Source organism: Parambassis ranga, chromosome 7, assembly GCF_900634625.1.
Source record: "Parambassis ranga chromosome 7, fParRan2.1, whole genome shotgun sequence".
Taxonomy (NCBI): Eukaryota; Metazoa; Chordata; class Actinopteri; family Ambassidae; genus Parambassis; species Parambassis ranga.
The window spans coordinates 20,802,923-20,830,244 of record NC_041028.1 but is presented as its reverse complement, the minus strand read 5'-3'; the positions used below and the strand labels follow the sequence as shown (position 1 = coordinate 20,830,244).

At 44.7% G+C, this 27,322-nt stretch overlaps 1 protein-coding gene across 2 annotated transcripts; it reads right to left on the bottom strand.

Annotated features, from left to right (window-relative positions):
* Positions 1-209: 209 nt before the first annotated feature.
* Positions 210-18,789, bottom strand: pkig (protein kinase (cAMP-dependent, catalytic) inhibitor gamma). Of its 2 annotated transcripts, none has more exons than XM_028409086.1 (3): positions 18,518-18,789; positions 2,392-2,573; positions 210-873 (listed from the first exon to the last, which is right to left on the bottom strand). In XM_028409086.1, the coding sequence occupies exons 2-3, from the start codon at positions 2,543-2,545 to the stop codon at positions 791-793; spliced, it is 237 nt and encodes a 78-aa protein (XP_028264887.1). In that variant the 5' UTR covers positions 2,546-2,573; positions 18,518-18,789; the 3' UTR covers positions 210-790. The 2 variants fall into 2 exon arrangements, with proteins under 2 accessions (XP_028264887.1, XP_028264888.1); XM_028409087.1 differs by lacking the exon at positions 18,518-18,789 and adding an exon at positions 6,311-6,557.
* Between the last annotated feature and the right edge of the window lie 8,533 nt (positions 18,790-27,322).

Sequence of the window (27,322 nt, the reverse complement as noted above, 5' to 3'; positions counted from 1 at the left end):
GGACCTGTAAACTGTAAACCCCGGCTTCCCGTGGCCATTCTAAACGTACACAAACGCTGCGTTAATAATAATAATTTATGAAAACCTCCGACTCATTAATCCTGCTCGGCTGGGACTCACCAACCTTCACAGCTCCTCTCTACCTGCTGTGCTGCATTTGCTACCGGCGGCCGTGGAAACGAACCCTTAAAAACATTCAATACAAAATGTTACAGTAATTCATAAGTATTTTATTACACAAAGAAAAATGGCTATCACAAAGTTATCACTGAACATTTAGCAATAAATATGGAGTCTGTACAGGACAGAACCATGGAGACTGTGTAGGTTACCGTAAAAAGAAAAGACGGGACAGTGAAACTGAACAAGAGGCTCACAAACACACACACACACAAACGCAGAAAGAAAATGACAAACAAATGATTATGAATATGCCCTCCATGACAAAGTCTCACATTAGGCTGGAGCAATGTTTGGAGTGGTTATAAATGGATTCTGTTTAGCTCGGTCCATCTCCGCATCAATCCAGAGTGTCTGTGCTTTCTGGTCTCATCGGGAATATAAATGACTAACAGAGTATGAAGCATCTCAGTGGTCAGTTCTACTCTGTTCTGTCCCACGTGTTACAATCAGATCCAATGAAAAGGCGTACGTTCGAGGCCGCTGAAGCTCCAAACAGGCCGGCAGTGAGTGAAAGTGTCCTCATGTCCAGTCAGGACAACCAACATACACTCTCTACTTCCCTACTCCACGTTCACCTGCTTCCTCTCTGCACTCCCTCTGGCTGACTTTAGGACGGGCCTCCGCCTCCCTGGGCGTCTTGGCTGGTGGAGCCCTCAGCCTCGGGGGCTGGGGAGGCCCCTGGGGCTCCTTCTGCAGATGGAAAAATAAAAACCCAGTCAGTAAATATGATCAGAATCAAAAATATAAATATAATAAATCTGCCTTTAGATAAAATAATAAGACTCCTGAGGAAGGAACTACAACTTCCTGCAGCCAGATATGAGATATCATCGCTGAACTGGACTCTTGTTTGATTTACGGCGCTCATGATGAGATGGGGAAGTTGGCAACAACACAACAAAGCAACGCACAGCCGTCAGACGGGGAACATTTGCGTCATATGAAGACATGTTTCTCCTGAAAACACTCTGCTGAAAGGAAGGAAGGGCCGCGTGTCATCACTGCGGTTACAAAACGCAGAACACTGGCTGCACAAAACCGTCTGCATCTTATTAACATGTTGGTGCATCCAGTCCATGGCTCTGATACAGCAAGGATAGAAGGTTCCAGTGAACTCAGACTATACAACTAGAAAAGCTGTTATCACCTCCTATCAGCCTCCTTCATACTTGTTTTGTAATTTAGGGCAACTGTTCCCATGTTACCATGGAAACCTGGGTCATAGGTCAGCTAATTTTAGACTTCAGGGCCAGTGTTTTCCTATCTTTTTGGGTCTAAATGATCCATAAGGTCATAACTGATGCTTATAACTATAAAAACAATTGGTCCACAGTCCACTAAAAACACATTTTCGTGCTTTTCTCCAGCCAAGCCGTTGAGAGAGTACTGATGCCAAGTCAGCAATTTAATTTGAGGTGAAGACATTAGCCTACCTCCACTGTGTCTGCAGCAGGATACTCCTGTACTTTCTTTCTTCAGGACAAACTGCTTTCGTTTCATCCAGGTCAATGCTAAAACTGCTCCAAAGTGTGCAGTGTACACAACAGGAGCATCCTTCTGTGGCTTTTTTTGTCTTCAGGCCATCATTTTTAAATCAGAAATGCACAAACACAAATGATTTGAACAAATGTCTGTCTGCAGGGATCCATAATGTGATTTTGTGGTTGCTGGAAAAAAAGCGTTCTTGCTCCCTATTAAACATTTAGACCCAAAAAAGAGGGTAAAACACACACACAAAGCAAACACTTTTAGCAGACGAATGCCCCATGTGTATTTCACAGTTGCTGGTTATCGTGTTCTCACTGAACATTGGACCAATTCCAAACCTTTCTGTCCTCATTTACACCCGAAAAGATACAGAAAACTTACTTTAAATGAATTTGACATTTTACATGTTGGATATTAGTTTAGCACTATTTGTAAAGAATAAAGGGTTGCTATGAAGAACAGACTGTTGCTATGGACAGTGTTTAGAGCATCAGGAAAGGATCAAGTCTAAATCACATTTGATATCAACGCTTTGTGTAAATATTTTGAGTTCTTAAGCGAGTAGTTCTATAATCACTGGGAAAACATGCAGAGCTTTGGCCGCTGCATGACGATGACATAAGTTTGTTCAGGTACTAACCATGAGAGCTGCAGCGCTGGTCACCTTTAGAGGCCAATCATCATCAGCTCTTTACATGCCCCGCCCCCCACCACACTGACCTGCAGCCTTCAGGTCCATCTCTGCCATGTCTTTGGTGAGTTCACTGGTGCTGGCCACTGTTGTGCCCTCAGGGGAGATGTCGGGCACTGCGTTCCTGCGGCCTGTGCGATCACAGTTGATGAAGTCTGAGTACGACGTCTCCACGTCCATCATCTGTCCATGACCAGCGCTCTCATTACACCTGCAGAAGAGAGAGAGAGGGAGGAGGCGGAATGTCAGCCGTGCTGCGGAGGTGTCGCAAGAAGCACATAAATCAACCCTGCTGTCTTCTTTCAGTGCTGGTGGGAGGATGTTTTACTGTCTTCTGTGCATTTCCAACAGGACACAAAGACATTTACCAAGCAGCATGGAGAGTGAGAAGGAGCCGTTTAGGAAGCACAGAGGCCTACAGCTGAGAGGGAATTATTAAAGAGAAGAAGGAAGGTGTTAATAATTGCAATTTCTATTTCCGTACAAGGCACCACTGACATCTGTGCTAATTGGTCGCCCTAATTATGGGAAAGAGAAAAGAGCTCTCACTTGCACTCATATGCTGCTACTACAGTCCTAAAGGCACTTACACAGCGTGGATTAAAACACATAGGAGAGCACTCTGATCAATACAGAAAGCCTGAGTAAAAAGAATGGAAACCATTCAAAGGAAAAGCAGAGGTGGAGCCAGAAAGAGCAAATGCAGCTCCATTAGCCATTCGTTCCTCTTCTGTTTCCTGTTCTCAGTCCATACTTAACTAGGTCATGGATCCTGCCAACCACTAAAACATGATCGAGTTTGTAAATCCTCAAGAGGGCAGAGGACAAAAAAAATACTGCTCCAGAAAAAAAAGTGGCCACAGAAAGTGGAAAAGGAGAGACTTTATCAGACACAGCTGCTCCTCTCCCTGCAGCTTCATTCCCCACAGGTCTCCCCGCAGCCTGCAGACTCCTCTACAGATCCAGACGTACTCTCTATTAAAACATGTGATGCTTCACAGCTGAGCAGCTAAGCTATGAATCTTTCAAAAAAAAAACACCAGGGAGAGCTGGAAGGGAAGCAAGTCAGAGAATGAGAGGGGAATGAAAATGAGATGCAGCTCCAGCAGGCTGACCTGGGGCCAGCTGGTTCCCAAACTCTTTCAGAAAAAGGTCCCACGATTGTTTTCCTTCTCTTACGTACAGTATGTGAGCAACATGCCAAGAAGGAAGCAGCCGGGGTCATTCCCTGAGAGGGCAGACGGAGGCGGCGCTGCTTGGGACTCACTTGACAGTGAGGTCTTTTTAAGCCCTCGCAGGTAGGTGCGCTACCTCGGGAAATGTCACTGAGCAGCTCTGGACTGCTGGCATTTTCCCTGAGTGCTCCCACTACACACAAGAGCCACTCTGTGTTCTCCACCGCAGATGGTGGTGTGATCCTCTGATTGTCATCTCGATAGCGACCGCTGTGCAGTCATTAGCGAGCCAGCTCAGGGTGGGAAGCCGCCGATCTCACAGGTTCATAATTTGTCCCTCAAAAAATGTTTTTTTCCCACCACCTGAAGCTTCCACAGTCAAACACAGCCTCCCCTTACAGCTACGCTCAGCCACACAGGCTGGGGCCGTATGTAACAAATCTGCATTTCATTCAGCTTATCAAACACAAACATACAGCAAATCTATCAGACAACAAGCACCGACTGCACCTTCACTGCAGCCGTTGGCCTTTTTCTCTCCTCCCAGTTGTTATGAGGCTTTTGGGAGTCCCATCTAACTTCCATTTGTTTGTTCAATTAGTCGGCTTGCCTGCACATGTGGATCAAATCCTACCATGAGATCACTACAGGTTTCCATGGAGGGATGATGGTGATGATGACAAGTAACACTCCCCTCTGCCTGTCTGGCCTCAGCTGGGGTAGAAGCAGACTAAAATCACTTGATCCTCGATATCCACCAAGCTAACTGTGATGATGTACTTGTTTTTGTAGCGCTGTCTTGACTGAACGAAGCAGAGGTGGCTGCTCCCGTTTTCCACCCACTGTGATTTGTATAAAATGTAAATGGGAGTCAAAGTGACTGCGATGATATGTATAAACACGGCCTGTGCAGGCATGTAAAATGCATGGAAACGCCTGTGAGCACCAGGAAATATGTTTGACTTGAAAGATATGAAACTTTGTTTTCATTTTCTGTCAACCGTAAAATGTACAGTCCCGGTCCGATTATGGATTTGGACATATAAAGGCTGGCCTGATTTCTAATTTTCTCTTAAGGAACAAATATATAAATATAAATATAACATAAAAAACAACAACAACAACAATTTATGCCGACGTGTGAAGTCGTCCTGGAGACACATAAACAAGGCTAAAGAAACGTACGATGACATTAATAATGAAAAGGGCTGTGGACAACTTTTCAGCTAGTTCTGGATGGCTTTCTCGCCAGAATACTTAAAGGCCTGCCCCAAAGGCAAATAAAGGCCCGGGCTATAGTTTGAAGTTTTACGGTATATGTGTATTATGCTGCTCTTTACTTGAGGCAACCACTGCAATATTTGCATAGACGTGAGTAAAATATTCCCCTGAGAGGGAAAAATGTCAGAAATAACTTCTTCAGAGTTCAGAGGGTTACACAAGCTGAACAAAAACAGATGTTTGTCATTTCTGCTGGATAAATAACAGCTATTGAAGCTGCACCTCACCTTCGACGAATCAGTCTCAGCTGAGAGCCACCCTATAGGAACATCCTTTACAGGCAAACTGTGCGATGAACTGACCCATTACACAGATTTGATCCATTCACAGCTTCACACTGAAATGTCAACAGCACCGCATTCCAGAAATTGTGATTATTTATAGTGCTGCTTAACTTCCATATTTAAACAGAAAGGTGCCTTTATGTGGAGAACGCAGCGAGCGTACATGGAAACTCAACTCGACTGCAGCTGGAAACACAAGCGCACAGGACAGATGTCACAGGTGTGTGTTTTCACTGGAGACAATAACAAGTCAATCCTCAAAGGGAAATGGCTGCAGCTCGACTCACGAGCTGAACACGCCTTAGCCTCGCGCTCCTTCCTGCTCGGCGCTGTGTGTGTCGGTTGTTTCCCGTATGTGTGTGTGTTTGTGTGTGTTTGTGTGTATAGAAGGGCTTTCTGAGCTGAGCTCAACTCAAGTTGTGGTCATTTTGAAAGAAAGGAGCAGCACTGTCCTTTAAAATCAGCACAGGGAATGACAGCAAACACCAACTTTCCTCCAGGACAGGTCTGAGCATGATCAGGGACCACACCAGGAGGGGTGGGGGGCATGTAAGAGGAGAGGTTTTTGGCACGGAGATATTAGGAACAAAAGCCTTTGAGATCACTGAGGGAATATGAGTCAGCATAGCTACTTACACTCAGGCCATTAGAGAGGCAGGCTCACTGCGCTCCCGCCGGAGCCTTTTAAGCCTGATTTGTGTGTAATAAACTCACATTATCTGCAATAACCGACACAAAGACGGGCTTCTTTGCCAATTTTTGACATCCATTAGTGGCCATCTCCCCAACCAATTTCAAGTCTGTCAACTAATTTTGCAGCAATTATTGACAAGGCAAAAACTCTCCATGTGAACGAGGGTCACCTGCCTGTCACGGTGACCCATTCACTGCACATGAATGAAAAACAGGAAAGCTGCTTGATTGATGGACAGAAAGCTGGCTGCTTTTAGCTTTTCAATGTGAGATTTGATGTCACAAAGGACAGTAAAATATACACCTTTAGGTTTTTGAGAGCATAAAGACATCAATAATGAGTTACATTTAACAGACGACCCTTAAAATTGTTCTTTTTATGTCCAGAAAATATTCAGATTACAACGATATAAAGAAGCTGGAGCTGTTCAACATTTGATCAGTAAAAGGGGCTTTCCAGCTTTAAAGGAACACATCATCCTCACTTTTAAAGATAAATCCAACAACAATCTTACCAAAGTAGTCAGAGTTTCTTCCTCTGCTCCCGCTCACAGACACAAACTGCTCCAGACAAATCCATTCACCGTCCTGTGGAAGCGCAACACTTTCTTGTGTGTGTGTGTGTGTGTGTGTGTGCGCCTCAGCTCTTTGCCCTCCTGCTCGCTGCCTCTCAGCCCCCATCGAATGTGGTCTGGGCACTGTCTATTCACATGATGTCAGCAGCTGCTTGGTTGACAACAAGCCCAATTCAAACACAAGGGAGCTGTATTTCCTCGTCGGGATTAGCATTGTTGTTCCTCTCTCCGCGTTTCCTCTCATAAATAAATAAAAAGCCCTGACCATTCAACTCTGCCGTGTGTATATTTGCCCCACATCCTTCCTCATTCTTATGGGGCCCAGGGCTGGGTGTGAAGATTTAATTTCCCTCTGGTAAAGTGAATATTGCAACTTGGCAAACAGTTTATTTTTTCTTTTCTGCTATAACTTTCCCTGCTGTGGAGGCAAAAATCTGTGCGAGTCAGAAGAGGCTTTCAGCACCTCTCGCCGCCACTTTAAAGTCTCAGAGTTACTATTAAATCACAGTAGAAGCTTCCATCTTCTGTCAGACATGCAGAGTTACCACTGGATACTCGATGCAATTTTCCTTTCTCCTTTTAACCGAGCAGAGATACAGAAAGAGCTCACTGCCACTCACACATAATTGCCATCCAAGATGAGTGTACAGAGCCCCGACGCCTGGAGGCATTATGAATCAGCCGAGGAACAGGAGATAAGAAGCCTGACCAGTGCCATTAGCATCAGCTACTGTGGAAAAGTCTCGAGTGAACTAATGAATAAAACAGAAGGAGCCGGGTGAGGGCGCTTCTTCAAAAAGCTTCAGCCAAATCAAAAATCAATCGGGCTCAGACAGATTATCTCGGCAGGCCTGCAGTGGAGCAGCAGAGCTGTGGTTCCCCCACTTCACAACTCAGAGCACTTCGGAGATCAATGATCGCTCAGGAGAGATCGGCGCTCCAGAAAAAAACCATTCAGCTTAAGGTTGCTGTCGGTATCAGAGAATGGACGATGTCTTCGGTCGATAAATGATCTGAATCACAGGAAGCACACTGACTATATGTTTCTGCTGTGAGTATATTCTGCACATGAAACTAAAAGAACAGCTTGGACAGACTTTCTCTGATGATATACATATAAAACATTATATTGATTGATAAGTCTGTGGCCAAATGTAGGAGTGACAGGCTTCACTGTATGTATGTGCAGACATGCAAGACATGGTGACCTCACTAGTGGAGGGTGTTCCCTTCCTACAGCTTTAGTAGGACGGCTGAATTCAAACATGTCAGGGACAGAGGTGGCCCGGTCTCCTTCACAACACAGGAGCCCAGGCGGTTAGTCCACCACAAACTCCAAACGACCAAACTGTCCGCTCACTGTGCCCTGATGAGAGTCAACATGTCAAGAGACAATCTACCAATTCTGAAGTGGATCCTGAGACTTTAATCCACCACTACCAGAAACCAAAGATCAAATCAGTGCGGTTTACATCAAGGAAAAGGGGGCACGCTGTTACAGAGGCCAACTGCGCTGGTCTCTAAAGCTGGTTTACACCAGAAGTGTTATGGAAGCCACCGTGAAATGCTTCTGTTTTAGTTAACGAGAGTATTTACACCAGGCGCTAACAGAGCGTCCCAGAAACGTAGCTCCACTGTAGATACGTGCTGGTTTTATTTCTGAGCTGTGTCGTGTCAAGATGCATCGTCGAGCAGGCAGGAAGTCAGGCACCAGAACACCAGAGAGTCAAAATAAAACGCTGAGAGACTGAACCCTCAATGATTTAACATCACAACCGGCAGAGAAACAGCCACAGCCATGTACGAGGAGAGATTCAGTTTAGAAGTAAAGAAACATTTTATATGATATACCATCAGAAAGGAAACGGCAGGGAGAGAAGCAGCAACACAGAGTGGAAGGTGAGGAGCTGCCCTGTGTGTGTGTTGATGGAGGAACCAGAGGATTCAGTAACTGCTCTGTAACTCAGCCTGATACATGTAGAGAGGACATTAACCAGCAGGTAAACAGTACATTACTACCTGAGTCTGTGAATGTCATGGGAGCTTGTAACATACGCACAGATACACCACACTTCAGAAACATCTGGTGGGGGTTGATGTCGCTCTGGAGACGCGATAAAAATGCTTCTGGTGTAAATGGTGTAAGCCAGCTATGGAAGATATACTGATACCAAAACAACCAAAAGGATGAAGTCCAAATCCAAAAACTGAAGAATGCTCGTCCATCCTTTCCTCCCTGTCTTAGAAACTTCAGGCAGCAGTGGCTCATCTGGATTTAGAAGGTCAGATATGCAGCGACAAACTAAAGCAACATGAGCCTCAGTGGTCAGAAAAATCAATTCTGAACTTCACAGACAACCTGTGCGGTTAAGTGTCTGCTCAGAGGGTCCTCTTGACTTTGGTCTGTGGGTTAGTAGGATCGTGTGGCAGCTGGGCTGCTGTTAAACAACGATCCAGCATTAGCTGCTGAGCTCACGAACAGTGAACGTGCTTCAAATTAAATGACACTAATCATGATATAGATGTTCAGCAAAGGTAATGTAAAGATGAGACCTATGGCATGACAGGAGAGAGGCCGATGCTTTGTTCAGTGTATCTGCTGGAAGCCCAGTCAGAGGTGAGTGGAGCCATCTGAGATTCATGCTATGTTTACAATTCTTTATGAAACCTGAGACAAATATAGCAAAAACAGCAGGAACAAACATGCTTTCGGCCTGGTACAAAAACTGTTGGTCTCTTCAGAAAATCCATAAAGGTTATATAATGTGGGAATATTCTTCTAGAACCTACTCTTCAGCTCCATCCCTTCACCCATATTTGGAAAAATATGCCAGAAACTCCACAGTGAACTTCAAACCAGCTGTTCGGAGGACACAAGGGAAGGTCTATTCGTGTTTATTCACAATGTGTGGTCACGATTTATGATTTCACACAGGTCAGCTTAGATTGTCATAAAAGGCATCTTGTCTGTGGAGCTCTTTGACTGAAATTCATCCACTGCAGATACTACAGACACACACTTGTGTACAGTCCTCAAACACTAACAACAGTGTGTTGTTAATGCTTTGTGTAAGTCAAATGCTGACCGGTTACACACCGCCCACAGCTGCACGCACTCTCTGACACGATGCTGGTTAGTTTGACCCTCTGTTGTCCAGTCAAAAGCTCAAAAAAAAACAAGCACTCGAACGTATATGTAGAGTAGTCACCCTCCGGAAAATCCCCTGAACTGTTTCAACAGTGACACTGGAATATTTGGACTCACTTCCTGGAACAGCTGCTGGTTGCCTGGAGCCCGGGAAGCACACCAGCTCCTAATCCTATAAAAACACATTAAATGACATCATCACCAAGCAATCACACAGAAACTCCTTCACAACACAAGTCACAGCTGAGAAGAAATAACATCTTAGACAGAGCTGCTTTAACTGAGCACAAAGGAGAAACCCCCATACACACACTTTTTTAGTTTTGCTAAGTCGTCTGACCTGTTAGACAGATGGCAGGATTGTGTCATAAGACACACAACACTCCTGCTACAGACGTGCTCCCTTGTGTTAGCACAGCTCACTCAGCAACAGCTGGGCCAATCAATACCCGTCCTGCAGGCGTGAGAGCCGCTGCCATCATGATATTGCTATGTCTTCACACAATGCAACAACAACAGGATCACACACACAGAGAGGGGTCAAATATCCATCTCTGAAGGTAAGTGAAGGTTAGGTTACCAAGAACTGATCAACCAATGCCTCACAGTCAGCGACAGAGTGAAGTGGCAGACATATGAGACCGAGTGTGTAGTAGCAGCACCGCCTCAGGCTAGTGGGATTCCCCTGGTTTGTGTTTGTTTGTGTGTCTGTGTGTGTGAATAGGATGGGTGTGACTGATTCTCATCAACCACCCATGATTCACAGCTGAGTCAGGAGCAGGTGTTTGAACCGGACTCCAAAATGAGGCCATGATTACAACCCTCAGAAAAAGAGAAAAAAAAGGGAACACCCTCATTTCTCACGTCTCCATTTCCGATTCTTGCAGCAACTGTTCGTTTGGAGACTCACAGACGGCTACAAAAACAAATGACAACTGTGTCAGGAGGAGCAGATTTTCACAATGAATGCACATCACAGGGAGCACCCACATCTTTCACCATCAAAAAGCAAGACAGATGTTCCCGGAGACGCTGCTGTCTCATTTGTTTATCTAACAAGAAAAGTCTTCCAGCGCTACAGTATAAAGACTTATCTATTGTATCCTGTTGACTGTGATGTGACAGGTTAACCCATCCTTCAGTCAGTTTAAAGTATAAATAGGACTTATTTCCTCATTCCTGCTCTGAAGTCTGACTCACCACATTCACATGCACAACAGCTCTCTGACTTTCATCCTACTATGAGCATGCTCTGAATAGAGCTACGTTCAGACTGCAGGTCTTAATGCTCAATTCGGATTTTTTGGTGTTTACAAAAACATTTGTGACTGCTGCCACTCTCCTGTGTGAATGGACTGCGGCCCTGAAGTGACTTGCATGCGCAGAAGAGGACACGACGTCACACAATGTGTGCTTGTGTGGCTTTGTTTACGTTAATGTCCAATCGTAGCCGACATGATTACAACCAAATAATATTAAGAACGCTGAGAAGGAAGAGAGCAGCAGCTGTCTGTACAGAGATGTGTGTGGGGTGGTGGGATAGTGACGTGACTTCATTCATAACATTCATAACTTCAGAATGACGAGAACCTTTGAATACGTGTGCGAGCGCCTTTCTGTGTCACTTTCACGGCAGGACAGTCGACATCTCCCTCGTCTGTGAGCGAGCGCGTCAGAGTCAGGCTCTACTTCCTGGCAACAGGCGCTGGTTGCTAACAACACCGCTTGTCTGCCCGCTCCTGTGTCGCAGAATTGTGACGTCTGTCACCTTTCACTGACGCAGAAGTCGGATATATGCCGCATAGCCGTTCAGACTGAGGTCGCATTGCAAAAAATCGGATTCGTATCTGATTTAGGACCACATGTGAAAGTGGCTTTGGTTGGATATAAAAAATTGGAATTGAGCTGTTCAGACTGTCATGACAGCATCAGATACAGGTCACCAAATTCGAATTTGGATCACTTCAGCCTGCAGTCTGAACGTAGCCTAAGACACTGCCATGTAAACACCCCTTTCTGGTTTACCTTAGCCCATATGTCAAGAATGCCGAAATTAGTCTGATTATTACGGCACATGAACACATTTCTCTAGAGCGTTTTTCCTTTTTAAGGCAGCTGCCAGCGTCAAGTGTGTCTCACAACACGCATAAATTCCCTCTCCAGTCTACCATTTCCCACCAGTCCAAACTCCCCTGGTGGTTGGTGGAATAAACAGCCCGCTGATGCTCACAAGTCTCACGGTTCTACTTGTGATTTCTTCGTGTTCTCATCTCACCTGAGTTTTGTCAATAAATAGCAAATGTAAAATGGATAAATGATGATGCGAAAGATTCCTGTTTCCAAAACAAACAACACGCCTTCACCATGACATCTGCCACCATTATCAGTGTATGTCTGGTTTATTCAGATCATGGTGATAGACATGACTCAGAGTATTGCCTTCATCATTTCACGCTTCACATCATTTTAAATAAAACCTTATCCTACAAAAAGCTGACACCTGCAACATAATCCAATCACTTACACCGAGTGAGCTGCCAGAAGACCATCAGTAGATATTCCTAAGGGTTATAAATATCCAAATACGTCATTAATGCAAAGATCTGTTCTCTGTTACCAATAACATTGATTATTTTTCACAGATATCTGGTTTACTAAGGACAACAGGCTTGTTTAAGCTGCAAATTAAGTTAAAACAATCACTTAATCAATGCTTTGTTTGGGCTGTGATTAGCTCCTCCTCTATCGAGACCACACACAGGGTGACGCGAGGCACTCTGCTGTGTGATGTCCCTCCCGCTGTCCACTCTATCTGTTCTAATTCTACTGCAAGGTTGCCCATTTCTATTTCTGTCCACACATTTAACAACACGAGACCTCAGCAGGATGCAGGTGGTTTGTTTGCCAGCGTTGTTTATGCCCCATCTTTTTTTTTCTGTACACACACACACACACACACACACACACACAGAGGCTGAAAAAGACCCTTCAGTTGATGAGGAGATGGAGGAGGAGGAGGACAAAGCAAGGACAAGCAGGAGGTGAGGGGACAGGAGAGGAGCAGAGGATGATGGAGGAAAAATGAGAAGGATGGAAAAAGAAGGAGGTTGAGCTGCAGAGAAGGAATGTGTGCATGTTTATTGTGCTTTCTAAATAAAGAACTATTCCCTCACAGCCTGTTTTCATTACTTTTTGGAGATCTTGAGAAATGCAGCGCGCCCTCCTCTATACTGCAGCACATCAAGCCAATCTGTAACAGAACACACGCTCTGAGGTTTCTCCTTCTTCTTCTCTGCACCACCTGTTAGAGGGGTTTCACTCGCAGCCCTCTCATCGAACAGAATAACACACAACAGAGACCGCACCGTTTTTTTTTCTTTAACTCTGCAATTTGCAGTCATTTAAAGAAACAACTCGTTGCTCTCACCTGACAACGGCCTCGCTGTGCATCATCACACTCTTCTCCCACGTCCGGGAGGATGTGGGCGTCATGTGATTTGATTTGCTGAGTCGACGGGGATACAAAAGAGCAACCCTCCACACATATATTCTAAAAAAAGGGGGGGAGGTAAGCAGCGCTGGTTCCTCCTGATGTGATAGCAAACTCATCATCCATGATGCTACACAAGGAACCAGAAACATGGAGGCCTGTAAACAAATATTGTGGCTGGATGTCCACATTTGTCCATATTGTGCAGTTTTAACTGCATATTGTCCTGGAACACATCGAATAATCTGTCATCCAGGGTAACAACCTAAAAAACTACAGTTCCCCCCACGGCCTCTAGAGGCTGGCAAGATTTGGTCAAGATTTATTTCATAATAATTAATAATTGCAGCAATTAACCTGCTGTCTGACCAACTAATCTAGCTGACTAACTAATCTAGCGGAATGTTTTAAAATATTGCTTTTCCTCTGTGCTCTCTGTCAGCAGCATTAACATCTCCTCTGTGATTTAGATGAAAACCATAAAACATCTTGAAGCAAAGTGAGCCTGGGAATTACCAAAGTGGATCAAATAAAGGCGTAAAGCTGGTCATGAGACTCTGAGGCCCTGTCAGTCAGTGAAGATCATGGTTCCTTTTACCCTGGAGGATTTTTTTTGTCTCGTCGCTTTAACGGTTCACTGCTCTTCATCACTTTATGTGCATTACATGGACTTTCAAATGGGCCACACAGTCTAAAATAATTACAGCTCATATTCATTTTTTTTTTCCAGGAAGAGACAGGGAGATTCTCATCAAATCATCTTTCAGCGAACCTGATGGGCCAGAAAAGGACATGTCGATTTTACTTCCACACCAGTTCACATGGGTGAGAATCCATTTACATAATAAGGCTTGATTAAAAACTGTCTTCCAAACTGTGTGTATTCAACACCTCAATCCTTTCTGTGAAATTTATGCTCAAGCCATGGTGGCCAATCCAGCTGAAGTGAGAGGGTGTAACTCTTCTGTGCTGCATTAAATCAGCTGAAACCCACGTGTGTCCACTTTAAAGAGAACCCAGCCAAACATCATTCAGCAGAAGACAAACTACATTTGGGTCCTAAAAATGCATCTATGCATGATCCTGTCACAAGCAAAGAGCCACATACAGCTGCAGCTCATCTCTGACTGGCTGTCGGGCTAAAGTGGAAACCACCAAACCGAAAATGACTCCACCCAAAATCTGCCATTCCCTCAGAGTGTAACAACCTGTAGTTTGATCCCTTGCAGAGGACGAGAAGCTGCAGCCTGTTTGTTTTCAGCTTCATTTTAACAGAAACTCCTCACACTGTTTCCACAACAACTGATTTTTTTTTGCCCACATATGGTTAAGGATGAGGCTTCCATTTCTGTCCTTACGTTCGACCCCAGTAACCCTGCAAAGAGAAGTGTCTGTTTATCTGCGGTTGTGGTTGCTGAAGCACCCGCCTCCCGCTCATCCATTAGTCAGAAGAACGAGTTTGTCACACAGTATTTCTTAGCTCCACTTTCCTGGAAGCTGTTCTCTGTCAACAAGCAAACGACAAAAAGGGGGAGAATTCTGAATGAGGTACAGCTTTGTAATCATTAGAGATGCACTGCTCCCTCCTTCTCAGTCCTGACACCAACACCTGTGCGTCGTCGTGTACCCCAACCTGATACCCTTTCATTTGAAGATATACCAAGAAGCTGCTGAACCTGTTAGCATAGCAAGCGTGACTCTTCGCCTCCCTCGGTGTTGTTGCTTTACATGTTTTGAATGAGTCAGGTTTTGTGGTATGCTAACACATGATGTCACATGTAAACTAGAATTAAATTAAAAAGATCAGCCCCACAGATCAGCCACATTTTTGGATAGTCTAGCTATTTAGTCAATGTATGACATCAATGTTTGATACTGTCGAACTTAATCAGCTCTTAGCATTTAGTAATGGTGCGCTGGTATATCCTGATCAAACAGTCCACCCAGATAAAGGAAAGTCAAACACAAAGGGAGCTGCAGCACAGTTGTTGGTACAAATCAACACCGTGACTCAAAATCCACTCCCTCCACATCAAGCCTGTTCACAGAGTGGTCACCACAAATGTTAGCATTATGACTAACAGGTGGGTTCATCTCAACTTTTCCTGGCTGAAAAAAACTTCAGCTTGTCAGTCTTTGTCAAAGCCGTCACTGCTAGTTAGCCAAACTAGCAAAAATCAGACACAAACCAACCCAGTAAACTATGACACTATAGATGTTAGAAGATGTGAGTGTGCACTGGACTCATTTCACAGTGTGGCTGCATTTTAATGCAGAAGAAAAACCAGATGTGTAAATAAGTGATATCTGCCAGCTGGAGTAGGACTTGTCGCCATGGTAACCAAGAAAATGGCATAGAGGCTTGTTAATACATCACTTTATACACCTAACCAAACAACTGAAAAAACAGGTAAAGTGACAACATGACGGGCCAGCATAAGACAAAAATCCTGCAAGATTACAGAGATTACACCTTTAATCTGTGAAGACGTGTTGCCTCTCCACTTTATGGAGCCTCATTCACTGCACACTACCTCTACATCACCACACAGCTCACAGGCTCAGCTACAGACCAGCTGGTGGAGATTTCTGCAGCTTAAGTTAGGAGGAGACCAAATACTGAGTAAAAGGAGCAGCACATATACTGACCAATGCCTCCTTAGGATGCTCTTATAAGCTCCAATAACAAGTTTATTGGTGTTAACAAGAGTTCCCACTTTTAGCCATATCCATACACAAAACTGTGTGAAGGTTCTCCAACCTCACCGGAGCAGCTTTTATTACATGAGACCATTATGCAGACTGGCTATTTATAGCAGCTCTAATGTGGATTCGTCACATGTACCTGGAAGCCATCATCTGTGATATCTCCATCATCATTATTAAACGGCAGAGAGATAATCAATAATATAGCACTGCTGCCAAAAACCAGAGACCAGGGTGGCAGGAAAAGAACGAACCATGTGCACACGCTCATCTCTCACGTTTTAGGACGACTAAAGATGCTCACACACATGACCTCAGACATGGCGCTGTAAAGAATGTGGAAGAACTAGCACACAGTAAATATACGTTTCTAAAGCCTTCACAATGTCAGCAGAATACCAGAAGGGTCTTTCCGTCTGTCACACAAGACACTAAAGGCTGGGGTGATGGCGCTCATTTTCCCCTCAAGAGGAAGCCAAGAAGCTAAAAACAGAGACGCTTACAGCCTCCGCACGAAGAATGTTGTTGGAGGTCAGCGCAGTTGAACTGACAAATCCTAGTCCACAAAAATATGTACACATTAAACCAATCATGGAGGATGGAAGGACGGAGGAAGCACACAAAAATAGAAGCCATGAGCAGTGCCCTCACAAAGGATTAAAACACTGCTTCACCCTCTTACACTTGTGTCGTCTTTAACATGGATGGAAGGGACATAATCTCAAAGAAATCTAGAAGGCATCTGAACCAATTCTGAGAATAGAGTGCTATATTTAGCTAAAGCCTGTAATGTCCAGTCCTCCCCCTGCAGAAAGAATCCTTGCTTCCTTTAAAGGACAGCTGTGCATGACATAATGTATACAAAATATGGGGGGGGACTGCAAGTGGATTTTAGAAGACCACTTATGGAGGAAAAACACAGGAACAAGCACACAGTAGCCATCGTGTCCCTGCTGGGCGCTCTGGGCGCAGGCCGACAGGGGTCCACATGTTCTCGGAGTAATCATGTTATTGTTGGCAGCCCACAGCAGGAGGAGATATTCACTGAGAGGTGGAGAACGGTGTCTGTGCCGCTGCTGGTCATGCAGCACTGCAGACAATCGGAATCGCAGCGGAATGACCCGATTACTCGTAATCTTTCTGAATAACCGGTGTCACAGATGAGGCCTCAGAGCAGAAGGTGAAAATGCCTTTTCCTCGACGTGCCTTGTTGTTTTCACTCAATAAATATGACAGAAATACACAAGGGGCTCTGCAGGGCTGCTTCCAAGGTCAGCAGGGCATGTGCGCCTCTCTCTCTCTCTCTCTCTCTGTCTGTCTAGTAGCCTGGGCTTTCTAGCATCACAGCACTCTCTGTTCTGGCTGTTCTCCAGCCCCCCCTTGGCCCTTTCTGATGGATAACAGACCATGTTTGGTTAGCTGGTTACAAAGAGAGGAGACAGCAATGGAGAGCTGCTCCAAAGAAGGCCACATCAGACATGCAGAATCTAATCTAATCCTCTGTCACATGTGATTTATCAGGGAAAAGGAGGAAACACTCAACCAGGAAAGACGCTGTGTGACAAACATTACATTTCTTATTTAAGGGACCAAACATGGCTGCGTTTCACGGTCAAGGTGTCGAAGAACCACATCTACAAAGCAGAAGGCAGAACTTCATCAGTAACCTGGATGGAAGTGCTTCACCGGCTGCAGCCAGAGTTTTCAAAATACGGTATTATTTTAGTTTAGTGCCAGACACCAGCCATCAGTGCAGACAATTGGACAATCACAAGCAAACAGGTGAATCCTTCATGTACAAAAACAGAGGGAATTCATTCATCCAAATGAAAAAAGTCAAAAACTGTCTGTATTAAAGACTTGGTGTAACCGGCTTTATATTTTGTTGCTGATAATTGTACCTGATTCTGGATCAAACATGTCCTCCCTGTCAACCTGTGCCACGACCCCTGTTCCCTCACACCGGTGCAAAAAAAAGTGCAAATTAAATGTAACCACGCTCACTGGCACCACAGGCAGGCAAGGAGCCAGTGTTTATTTTCACCACTGCTCGTGCCTGGTAACAATGGCACTTGCCCAGCAACACTCACGCAAAGTGGGGGGTCCCAAGCTGCTCCCCCACCAGCCTGCTGCTGCTGCTGAGCTGCATCTCCATCTGAAGCAGCAGCAGCAGCATGTTTATGGGTGATGGTGGAGGCGGCAGTGGTGGAGGTGGTGGAGGTGGTGGAGTGTGTGCACTGACAGGAGAAAAAGCACAGTTGATGGGAAGATGCAGCAGCTAATGTGTGGGAGGGACCTGCATGCCAGCCCTTTAAACTGTCCACACACACTACACACAGGAGACACACACACACACTACACACAGAAGACACACACACACACACACACTACAAACAGGACACACACACACACACTACACACAGGACACACACACACACACTACACACAGGAGACACACACACACACACACTACAAACAGGCGACACACACACACAGTGGAAAATAGGGAATACATCCTAAATGAGCGCAGCGTGACCCCGAGGAGCAGCAGCCGCTTGGATGAGGTGTGTGTGCAGCGGACACACTGCGCAGAAAGAAAGATGTATTATTGCCCATCGTCGGTCGCTGGGCTGGCCGGGAAAATGCCGAACTAAAAATCACGTAGAGAGGCTTCGCTTCGTGACTCCGCAGCTCCCCGCAGTCACTCCGAACAGTAAACCTCCCGGTTTGTTGGTGTTTTCATATATAATGTGCATAAAAATCCCGCCGCATGCGGTCCAGTAACACAAAGAGCAGCACTCACCTTGGTCGGGTCGCCTTCTGTTATCCACTTGTTACAATGGAGATTTAACACCATGGATCTCCTGGTAAGTTTCCTGGCAGGCGGACAAAAACGAAACACCACGAACGGACCCGAAAACAGACACGAAGGTGAAGTGAATTAAAAAAACAACGACCTGTGGCTACGAAGAGACTCACACAGCCAGGGATGTTTTCCTCACTACCGTCGGCGAACAACGAGAAAAGGTTGGTGTCTTCAAACAGCTGTTTTCCAAAATGGAGTTAGCCGTGTCTGAGCCAATCAGAGCGCGCCTGTGGAGGCTCCCACTCCTTCTGTTGGCTGGAGCCAAACCCACACTGCGCTCCCAACAGAAAACACGCACAGGCTACACATCATGATGGCTCTTTTTTTAGACAGAGGGTGATTCTTTGTTAGCTTTCATGTCGCCCAGCTTTATTTAGACTCACATCAAACCCACAGATGTTCCTCTGAGGTCTGTTACACTGTTCGTCCTGCGCAGCTGCAACAAATCCTGCAGGAGGGTTCCAGTATTCAGATTTATTTCAATGATGCCGCTAGTTTGTAGTTTTAGTATTAATTGGCTGACATTTGTGTGTTGCAAAATATTTAAGGGATTTTACAGTTGACAGTGCTCAGAGGATGGATCAAAATTATTTTCCATAATGCAATATGTGTTTTTATGTTTATTTCTGCAGTAAAGCTGCACATACAGACTGACGCTCCTTTAGGGGACAGCCTCCAGTGGACATGTTGAGGAACTGCACTACCACGTCGGCTTTTCTCCTCATTATAAAAGCTGTGGTTGAATTTTTAAACAAAAACATGTGTTTTTGCGCCCTCTTGTGGTGATGTGAGGAAATGTGTGAGACTTTTGCAGCAGAATGTGTTACCATAGTAGCCAAGAAAATGGCAGAGAGACTTGTAGTAGATGTTGTTAGCTCATAATAAACCACATCTGTTCAACAGCTGAATGAATCTCAGAGGAGTTAGAGGCTCCTAATTTACCAGTTCATCTGCCTTCATTTATGGCTGCAGGGCTGTGGTTAGTGATCAGGGAAAAAACAACAAGAGCCGCTGCAGGGCTGCTGGTGTCTCCCTTAGAGATGATGGTGAATTATGTGATCCGGGAGAAGCTCCATGAGCTGTTGCTCCTAAACATTGGAGCCAGTTTCGGTGGTTTGGACGTCTGGTTTGGAAGGCCCCTTAGTGCCTCCTGCTGAGGGTTTCCAGGAGGAACCAGGGCAGACCCAGAATGTGGTGAAGGAATTATACCTTTCAGCTGGCCTGGGAACGCCCCAGTATCCCCTGTGTGAGATGGAAGAGGTGGCTAGGAAGTCTGGGTTTCCCTGCTTAGGTGGCTGAAACTAAGATGTGTTGATGCACCCTTTTCCCATCTTATGGGCTTGTTGCATAGCAGCATCCTGAATACTAACTGTACTTCTGAAGATAAACAGGTACAGACAATTGTCCTCATTTTGGTCCATTTTCAATTGTATGGAAACAGAGTTTGGGTTAAAATGATTTTAACATGCTCATCATAAGTCTTTTTAAAGTTCCTACATGAAGCCACAGGGGAAACAGCAGAGGGTTTAGGTTCTTACTTCACATCTTAAATCAGCTGAGTGCCTCTTTTAATAAAACAGCTTTTCTTCTTCAGAAGTAATATTGCAACAGTCGTGCTCACCAAATGAATGTCATGGAAACAGCAGACCAACAATAGCGGTGTGGGCTGCGTGGAGTTTAAAGTCAAAATCTCATGAAAGAGACACAGAACGAATTAATGAGTTCTGTGCGAGTGTTCCAGATGGCCGGGGTCCAGCATCAGACCTCACCAGCCAAACGTACTGTATTTGAACCTCCACTGTAACACACACAGCTCCTCTTTGTTTAGTGTACAACACATCACCTGATCCACGAAACCCAGGCCGAGCTGATGAAAAGTTAAAGTGGAGGGAGGAACGTAACTCTACCCCATAGTTTAAAATACAGTGCACTTTAATCCCACTGCTATTATCTGATATTCTGCTTTTAACGCTGTGATGATTACGTCTTCCAGCACTCTGTTTCTGACCTGTCATCGGGGACCCTTGGACACAGTTTAGGGAACTTGGCTCGACAAAGATGCAATTATGTTGAAAAAAACACCATCAACTTCCCTCAAGGCAGCTAGAACAAAAGACATGTATAGCACTCCCTCTATTCCACTTTACTGTCTTCACCATGAACAATAAATATCCTGCAACACAATAATAGAGCTCATACAGTCACAGACATGCGTGAAATAAAAACATAAAGAGACGGAACAGAAGCTCTGGGCTACAGAAGGAAACCCCAACATTATTGCACAGTTTAGTTTGGCAAACCAGATGTCTCTAAGGTCAGGACTGAATGTTCTATTTTCCCCACGTGACTCCTGTGATCAGTAATGGCCTTATGTTAAGACTGTGTGATGGAACACAGGCAAACAGGTCAGAAAAAAACCACAAGGCAGATTATCTGAACTTATAAAAATAATCCTCTGAGAAGATTCAAACATGGACTACACAAAAGGCTCTGAAATGCTCTCTGTGAGTTACATTTTTGGCTAAACATTTAAGTCTCCCTCTTGGCCCCAGTAGCCACCTACAGTACAGCACTTTCTAACAAGCTAATATTATGTAAGACAGGCCCTGATGGGAATACACATGAATATTGCTTTGGTGCGCACAATTCCAACAAGAGTAATACCACGGTTTAAGGCAACATATCCAAAGGTTGCATACACAAACACTGTTCCTGTGGACTGAGGACCGATGGCCAAAGTAACACTGAAAACAGACTGAAGACATAAGCATTTTTAGAGGTTAAAATATTACATAGTGTCCTGGAACTTGGCTCGAATGGCTGCGTGTACACTGAAACAGCTTCTACATGCTGTGATAACTCCTCCTGTTCAGACCCACTGCTCCCAGTAGTGGACACGATTCTCAGCACTCAGTGAAAATATCATCCAAAATTCAACCTAATCCACTCTGAGCCTCGAGTCTTGGGATGCATCAAGGGATGCACAATATTGGATTTTTGCAAACTGCCCAATGAATTCTGGCTGATTACATATTAATAATTGCATCAGGTTTCCCCTGTAGAGGAATGTTGATTACATTAGTCATGACAGTGTCAAAAGCTGCAGGAGGCTTCACCTGTTTATCTGTAACTGTTACACCAGGGACGCTGTGAGCTTGTCTGCTCCTAAATGTTTGTTTTAGATCAATACTAATATTTTATTTTAAAGTCTGATGTCAATATTAGGCAGGGGCAGTTCAGGAAAAAAATATCTTCTTTGTCAGGCGACTAGCCACAAATCTTGTGACTTCCTCCATAAGCTCACAGGCGGTCAGTCTCAGCTGCAGTGAGAGCAGAGAGGGGACCCAAACTGTCCTCTCCGTGCTGGGAGCATCTAACAGTGTTCATCACTAAAGTTGAGAGCGCAGCCTCCTGAAGGTGTCGTCATCCTGCCCGCTGGCCTGCTCGCCTTCAAACAGCATGGAGTCTGGGAGCACCACGCCCTCTAGTGGATCAGGCTGGCAGAACTCCACAATAAATTCCTCCTCACAGGCCAGCAGCAGTCTCGACCAGGCGCGCATGTCTAGGCAGTGCCGCCGTATTCCTCCGGCAGAGCCGAGCGCGGGATGTTCCGGTGCAGGCCAGGGAGCGCAGGTCTGAGCCATGGAGGATGTACTGTCCCCTGGTACCGTGAAGGCCCTGGCCTTGTTGTGTTGCAGTGATGAGCAGATGTTTAAAGAAAGAAAGAAAGAAAAAACGCTGTCTGTCAGCTTTGCTTCCTTTCTTGCACGTGTGTGTGTGTGTGTGTGTGTGTGTGTGTGTGTCCAAACAACATCTGTTGTAGCCTTTGTAGCCAATAAACAACCTTTGTAGCTTCTGTAGTTGTTGTCACCTGCTGTGGTATCAGTTGATGTATTTTATGCACGTCTTGCTTTTTTTGTCCATCAAAGACCAAAACTGAAGATGTTAGTTCCCAGGTACCAGTGGGGACCGCGTCTAACTGCATGTCAGACGCGGTTACCATGGTTACCAAACGTCAGAATCCTGAGATCAAAGGCAGTAGTGTGTGGCCATGAGCTGCTGTCTCCTCAGCTACGGTGTGCCGTTGTTTGGTTGGGTAACGTATTGCGTCACTTCCTGTTTCGACTAGTGATGGGTTTTCGAGGCTTTGTTGAAGCCTCGACACCTGATTCAAGAAAAAGGTTCATTACTCGAGGCTTCATTGACACAGTAGCTCGAGTAGGACATCTAGTGGTGAATAAAATGAACTGCGGTGTGTGTTATTGGTTCATGGATCTTTGGGATTTGACTGCCCATGCACAGTCTCGTTCCACTACAGGTTTCACTGGTTTGAAGCTAACACAATACAGTACATATATTAAAGAAGATGTTATTACCATTATACTAATATATTGTTTAGATGTTTAATTGCAGTAAGTAACACAAACCTAGTGACAGGGTTTCGATCCTGTGTAAAGGAGTGAAGTGTAAGTCACATGATTTTTCCTAAAGCAGGCACTTACGTTTGACTGTAAGTGTGACTATGACGGACCTAGAAATAATATCACATTTCAATTGCACTGCTATGGGATTTGACATGGATAATTACTGATAATATAAAATAATAATTATAATCACATATTCTGTGTTAAGAATACTTGAAATGCATAGGAAAGTCTGTTTTGGGGTTCATTGGTGATTCACATGACAAACCGAACCAATCACATGGTTCGAAGCACTCAACTGCTTCAAACGTCACTGAAGTGGTTCAAACGTCACTAGTCACGTGACCGAAGCAAGCCTCGGCACAGTGGTTCGAAACAATTGCTTTATGAGCTACCGCGCATGTGTCGAAGCCTCGGGTGTCAGAGGACCATCCTTAGTTTCGACACTGTCCTGTTTGTTTGGTGTGCGCTGTTGGTGCTACGGACTTTCTGCATTAGACATATTGTGTTTGCTTTTATTGTGGTAATACACAAGCACCTCAGTGTTAGAGTTAAGTGCACCAGTTTCTGGGTTCCCTTCTCGTTTACCACTGTAGCGAAGCTTACCGTAACTTAGCGGTTAGCATTAGCGCTTAGCATGGCTTCTTCCACTCGCTCTGCATCTCCCTCTCCTGCTCACTGCACGGTGTGTGACATGTTCAGCTACTCCTCTGCCTCCTTTAGTGAGCGTGAGGTGTGCACAAAGTGTAGCTTATTCACAGTCTTGGAGGCGAGGCTAAGCGAGTTAGATAATAGACCTGTAGCCGCAGCAGCTAGCCAGCAGCAGTTAGCCTGTGCGGACCGGCCTGCCTTAGCTGATGTTAGCCGCACCCCGGCAGCCCCTGAGCAGCCGGGAAGTCAGAGAGGTTGGGTGGCGGTTCGAAGGAAGCGTAGCCCGAAACAAAGGGCCGTGGTTCACCACCAGCCGCTTGATATATCGAACCGTTTTTCCCCACTCGGCGACACACCCGCTGAGAAGCCGACCCTGGTTATTGGCGACTAAATAAGCATAAATACAGTAGGATTATAATTCACGTCGGTGTTAATGACACCCGGCTTCGCCAGTCAGAGGTCACTAAAGTTAATATTGAGTCGGTGTAATTTAGCTAAAACCATGTCGGACTCCGTAGCGTTCTCTGGTCCCCTCCCGAATCTGACCAGTGATGACATAGAATAGAATAGAATAGAATATACTTTATTAATCCCTTTGGGAAGGTCCCTCGGGGAAATTTGGGTACCAGCAGCAATACAACACCAACAGTCAGAGCAAGAGTTAAATAGAATAAAGTAGAATATAGTGCAGTAAAAAAAAGATAAGAGGAATTATTTACAAACATTGCACAGCAGCATAGATGGTCATGTGATATAGTGCAGTAATGTAAAGGGATTATGTACCAAATTTGCACAGCAGCATAAATGGTAATGTAGTAGAGCAGCGGTCCCCAACCTTTTTTGCACCATGGACCGGTATCATGTAAAACAACACTTTCACGGACCGGCACAGAAAAAAATAAAAAATAAAAACAAAGTGCATAAACAGACAACTGCACTCTTTGAGCCTTTGAGCTTTCTCAGCAATGAGGCGGTCCCATCTGGGGATAATGGGAGACAATGACACTAGTGTTGGGAGGTTCGACTCTTTTTACTGACTCAAATCAGTTACTCTCGAACCCTCACGTGAACGAATCTTATTGTGAGTCATTTCGTTCATTTCGTTCATTTTTACAGCCGGTGGCGCCGTGTCCCTCTGTAGTATAGTGCCGCGCATTGATATGGGACAAAGTATAATAAGTATAACTACCACAAGCAATTCAAAGCATGTGAAAACATAAGAGGGCAAATACACACCACGGTACAGTGACTTCTGTCCTGCATCCTCCCTGCCAGTGTTGTTTAACAGTGCCACAGTGACTAGGTAGCTGTCACGTGACAAATGAACGAGAGTGTACTGCTTCACACACACATGAGCTGTGAACGAGAACGAATCTGTGCAGCCTGTGGAGCTTGTCACGTGACAAATGAACGATGAACGAGAACGAGGAGGAGAACGAATCTACAGCTCTGATCCGTGCAGCCTGAGCAGCCTATCACGTGACAAATGAACGATGAACGAGAACGAGGAGGAGACCTGCTCAGACCTTCGTTGTTTGTGTTCTGATTTAACCCTGACAGTGTCAGGCTGACACCTAATGTAAATGTTGGGGGATGGGTGGCGGTTGGGTCACAGCCCCCTATGGATGACAGTAGCGCTCAATTTGTGGCACAGGATCACGTCACTCCTAATAGCCCACTCTTAATCGACATTAAAATGTAACAAGGTGAAAAGCGTTCTCATGAGAGTCAAACAATTGCAACTTTTCACACCCTTTCATGCCAGACATCAACAATTAACTCAGGCAGTGGAAAACAATGTATCAATAACAACGGCAACTCGCGACGTTAATCAGATTCGCACTGCTGATGCAACACCGGCATGTGCCGTGACAGAACTCCAGTGAACTCCGTGTTGCGCTGTCAAAGTGTAAACGCTGACAGACAGAGTGACAAAGTGGTCTTTAAACGAAGATGCACACTTCCACCTCTTTTTCTCATTCAATGCTAAACAGTTATGTGTCTGTCAGACAGACTGAAGGGGATACCGCATCAGCAGAGCAGGGTTATGCACAGATTAGTTTAGGACAGGTAAACGTATTATAATAATAATATTTCTCATTAAATGAACACAGATATGTGCAGCAGAGTGGATGAAGTTTAACAAGTAAAAGTTTAACATGATTAAATTAATATGATTCAATTTAATAAAATGGTTACATATGATTTCATGACTGGATAATGTACTATTATATTTATTATTTAATGGCAGAGTATAACACAAAACATGATGTCATTTTAGAAAGCATTTATTTACAAACACACTTTACATTATATACACAATAACACTACACATCAACAACAAGCAAAGACCATTAATTATAATTTCATGAATACATAGCGTTTGCCTGGTGTCACATGACAAATTGAGGAGCGTCAGATATCAGACATTCATTTCCTTGTTTGTTTCTGAGTCCACAGCCCCGCAGCTGAGCTTCAGCTCTCGCGTGACAAATGAGCAATCCGGAACGATTCGTATGAACGATTCGTATGAACGATCTGTGAACGAGTCGCAAGTTCCTTTGCTGATCATTTGCTGCTGGCCAATTGGCACACAGCCTGAGTGGCTTGGCCGTCACGTGACAACAGAACGAAGATCCGGGGGCTACCGCGACTCAGGAACGAATCATATCTGTTTCCTGTCCTGCCAACTGAGCTTTATGCGGCTGCCTGCCATGTAGCGAAAGAACGAATCACTCACTGAGGGGACTCGTTACCCCGATTCATATAAAAGATTCGTTCATATCGAACGAATCGTTCACGAGCAACACATCACTAAACCCCGCACTTCCTCTGGCTCCATGGCCGCTGCCGTCCCTGTGGTTGGCGTGCTCCGGTTAGCATTCTGGCAAAATTAGCGATTAAACTGCTTCATGACCCAAACGAACCGCGCCGATTGAATCTACATCATCTCCGTAAATATCCACTCAGCGGCGAGTCATTTATTGACCCTGCGAACTTTGTTTTATAATCGAATGCGGTGCCGCGGTCGCCCATTTAAAAGCCTATAGGCTAACCGCTAGGCTAATGGCTAAGCTAGCGTAGCTAACGCTGTTAATACCGGTCTTTATTTTAATAGACCGTGCTATTTGTGTTACTTTTATGGCCGAACGTTAGGCATAGTGTTAAAGTATCGACTGAATACTTAATTATTGGTTGTTTTGTTCGTTTTGTATAGTTTTTGTTGCTTTTCTGGTTAAAGCCAAACCGGCCTATGGTGCTTCTGAACTGACCCATCGACATGCACAAACAAATTGTTTGTTTGTCTAAACATTTAAATGTTATGAACCTGTGATTAGCATATTGCTGATTTAATTTGATTTATTATAAAGTGCATCATTAGCTTCACCTTTACCCAAAGCTTGAAAGTTGAATGATTGATTTATAAATGTTATCATTAAATAACCTGAGTGTTATATGCTGTATGACCAATAGCATTAATGGTATTATTTATTCATCATTATGCATTATGTATGAATGTATTAACTTTCTTGATGGAAGATCATTTCATTCATACTGAATTTTAATGTGTGTGTTTGACCTTGTTTAGGTCAGGGTTTTTCCCTTTAGTTTGAAATCCAGTTCAACATGGCGAGCTGCCCGATCACCCTGTGACGCTGTAGGATTA

Excerpts from the sequence above, each read along its gene's own strand:
- pkig (XM_028409086.1), bottom strand. The coding sequence starts at position 2,545 with ATGATGGACGTGGAGACGTCGTACTCAGACTTCATCAACTGTGATCGC. Across the intron at positions 874-2,391 it reads GATGGACCTGAAGGCTGCAG|AAGGAGCCCCAGGGGCCTCC; the intron begins GTCAGTGTGGTG and ends TTCCATCTGCAG.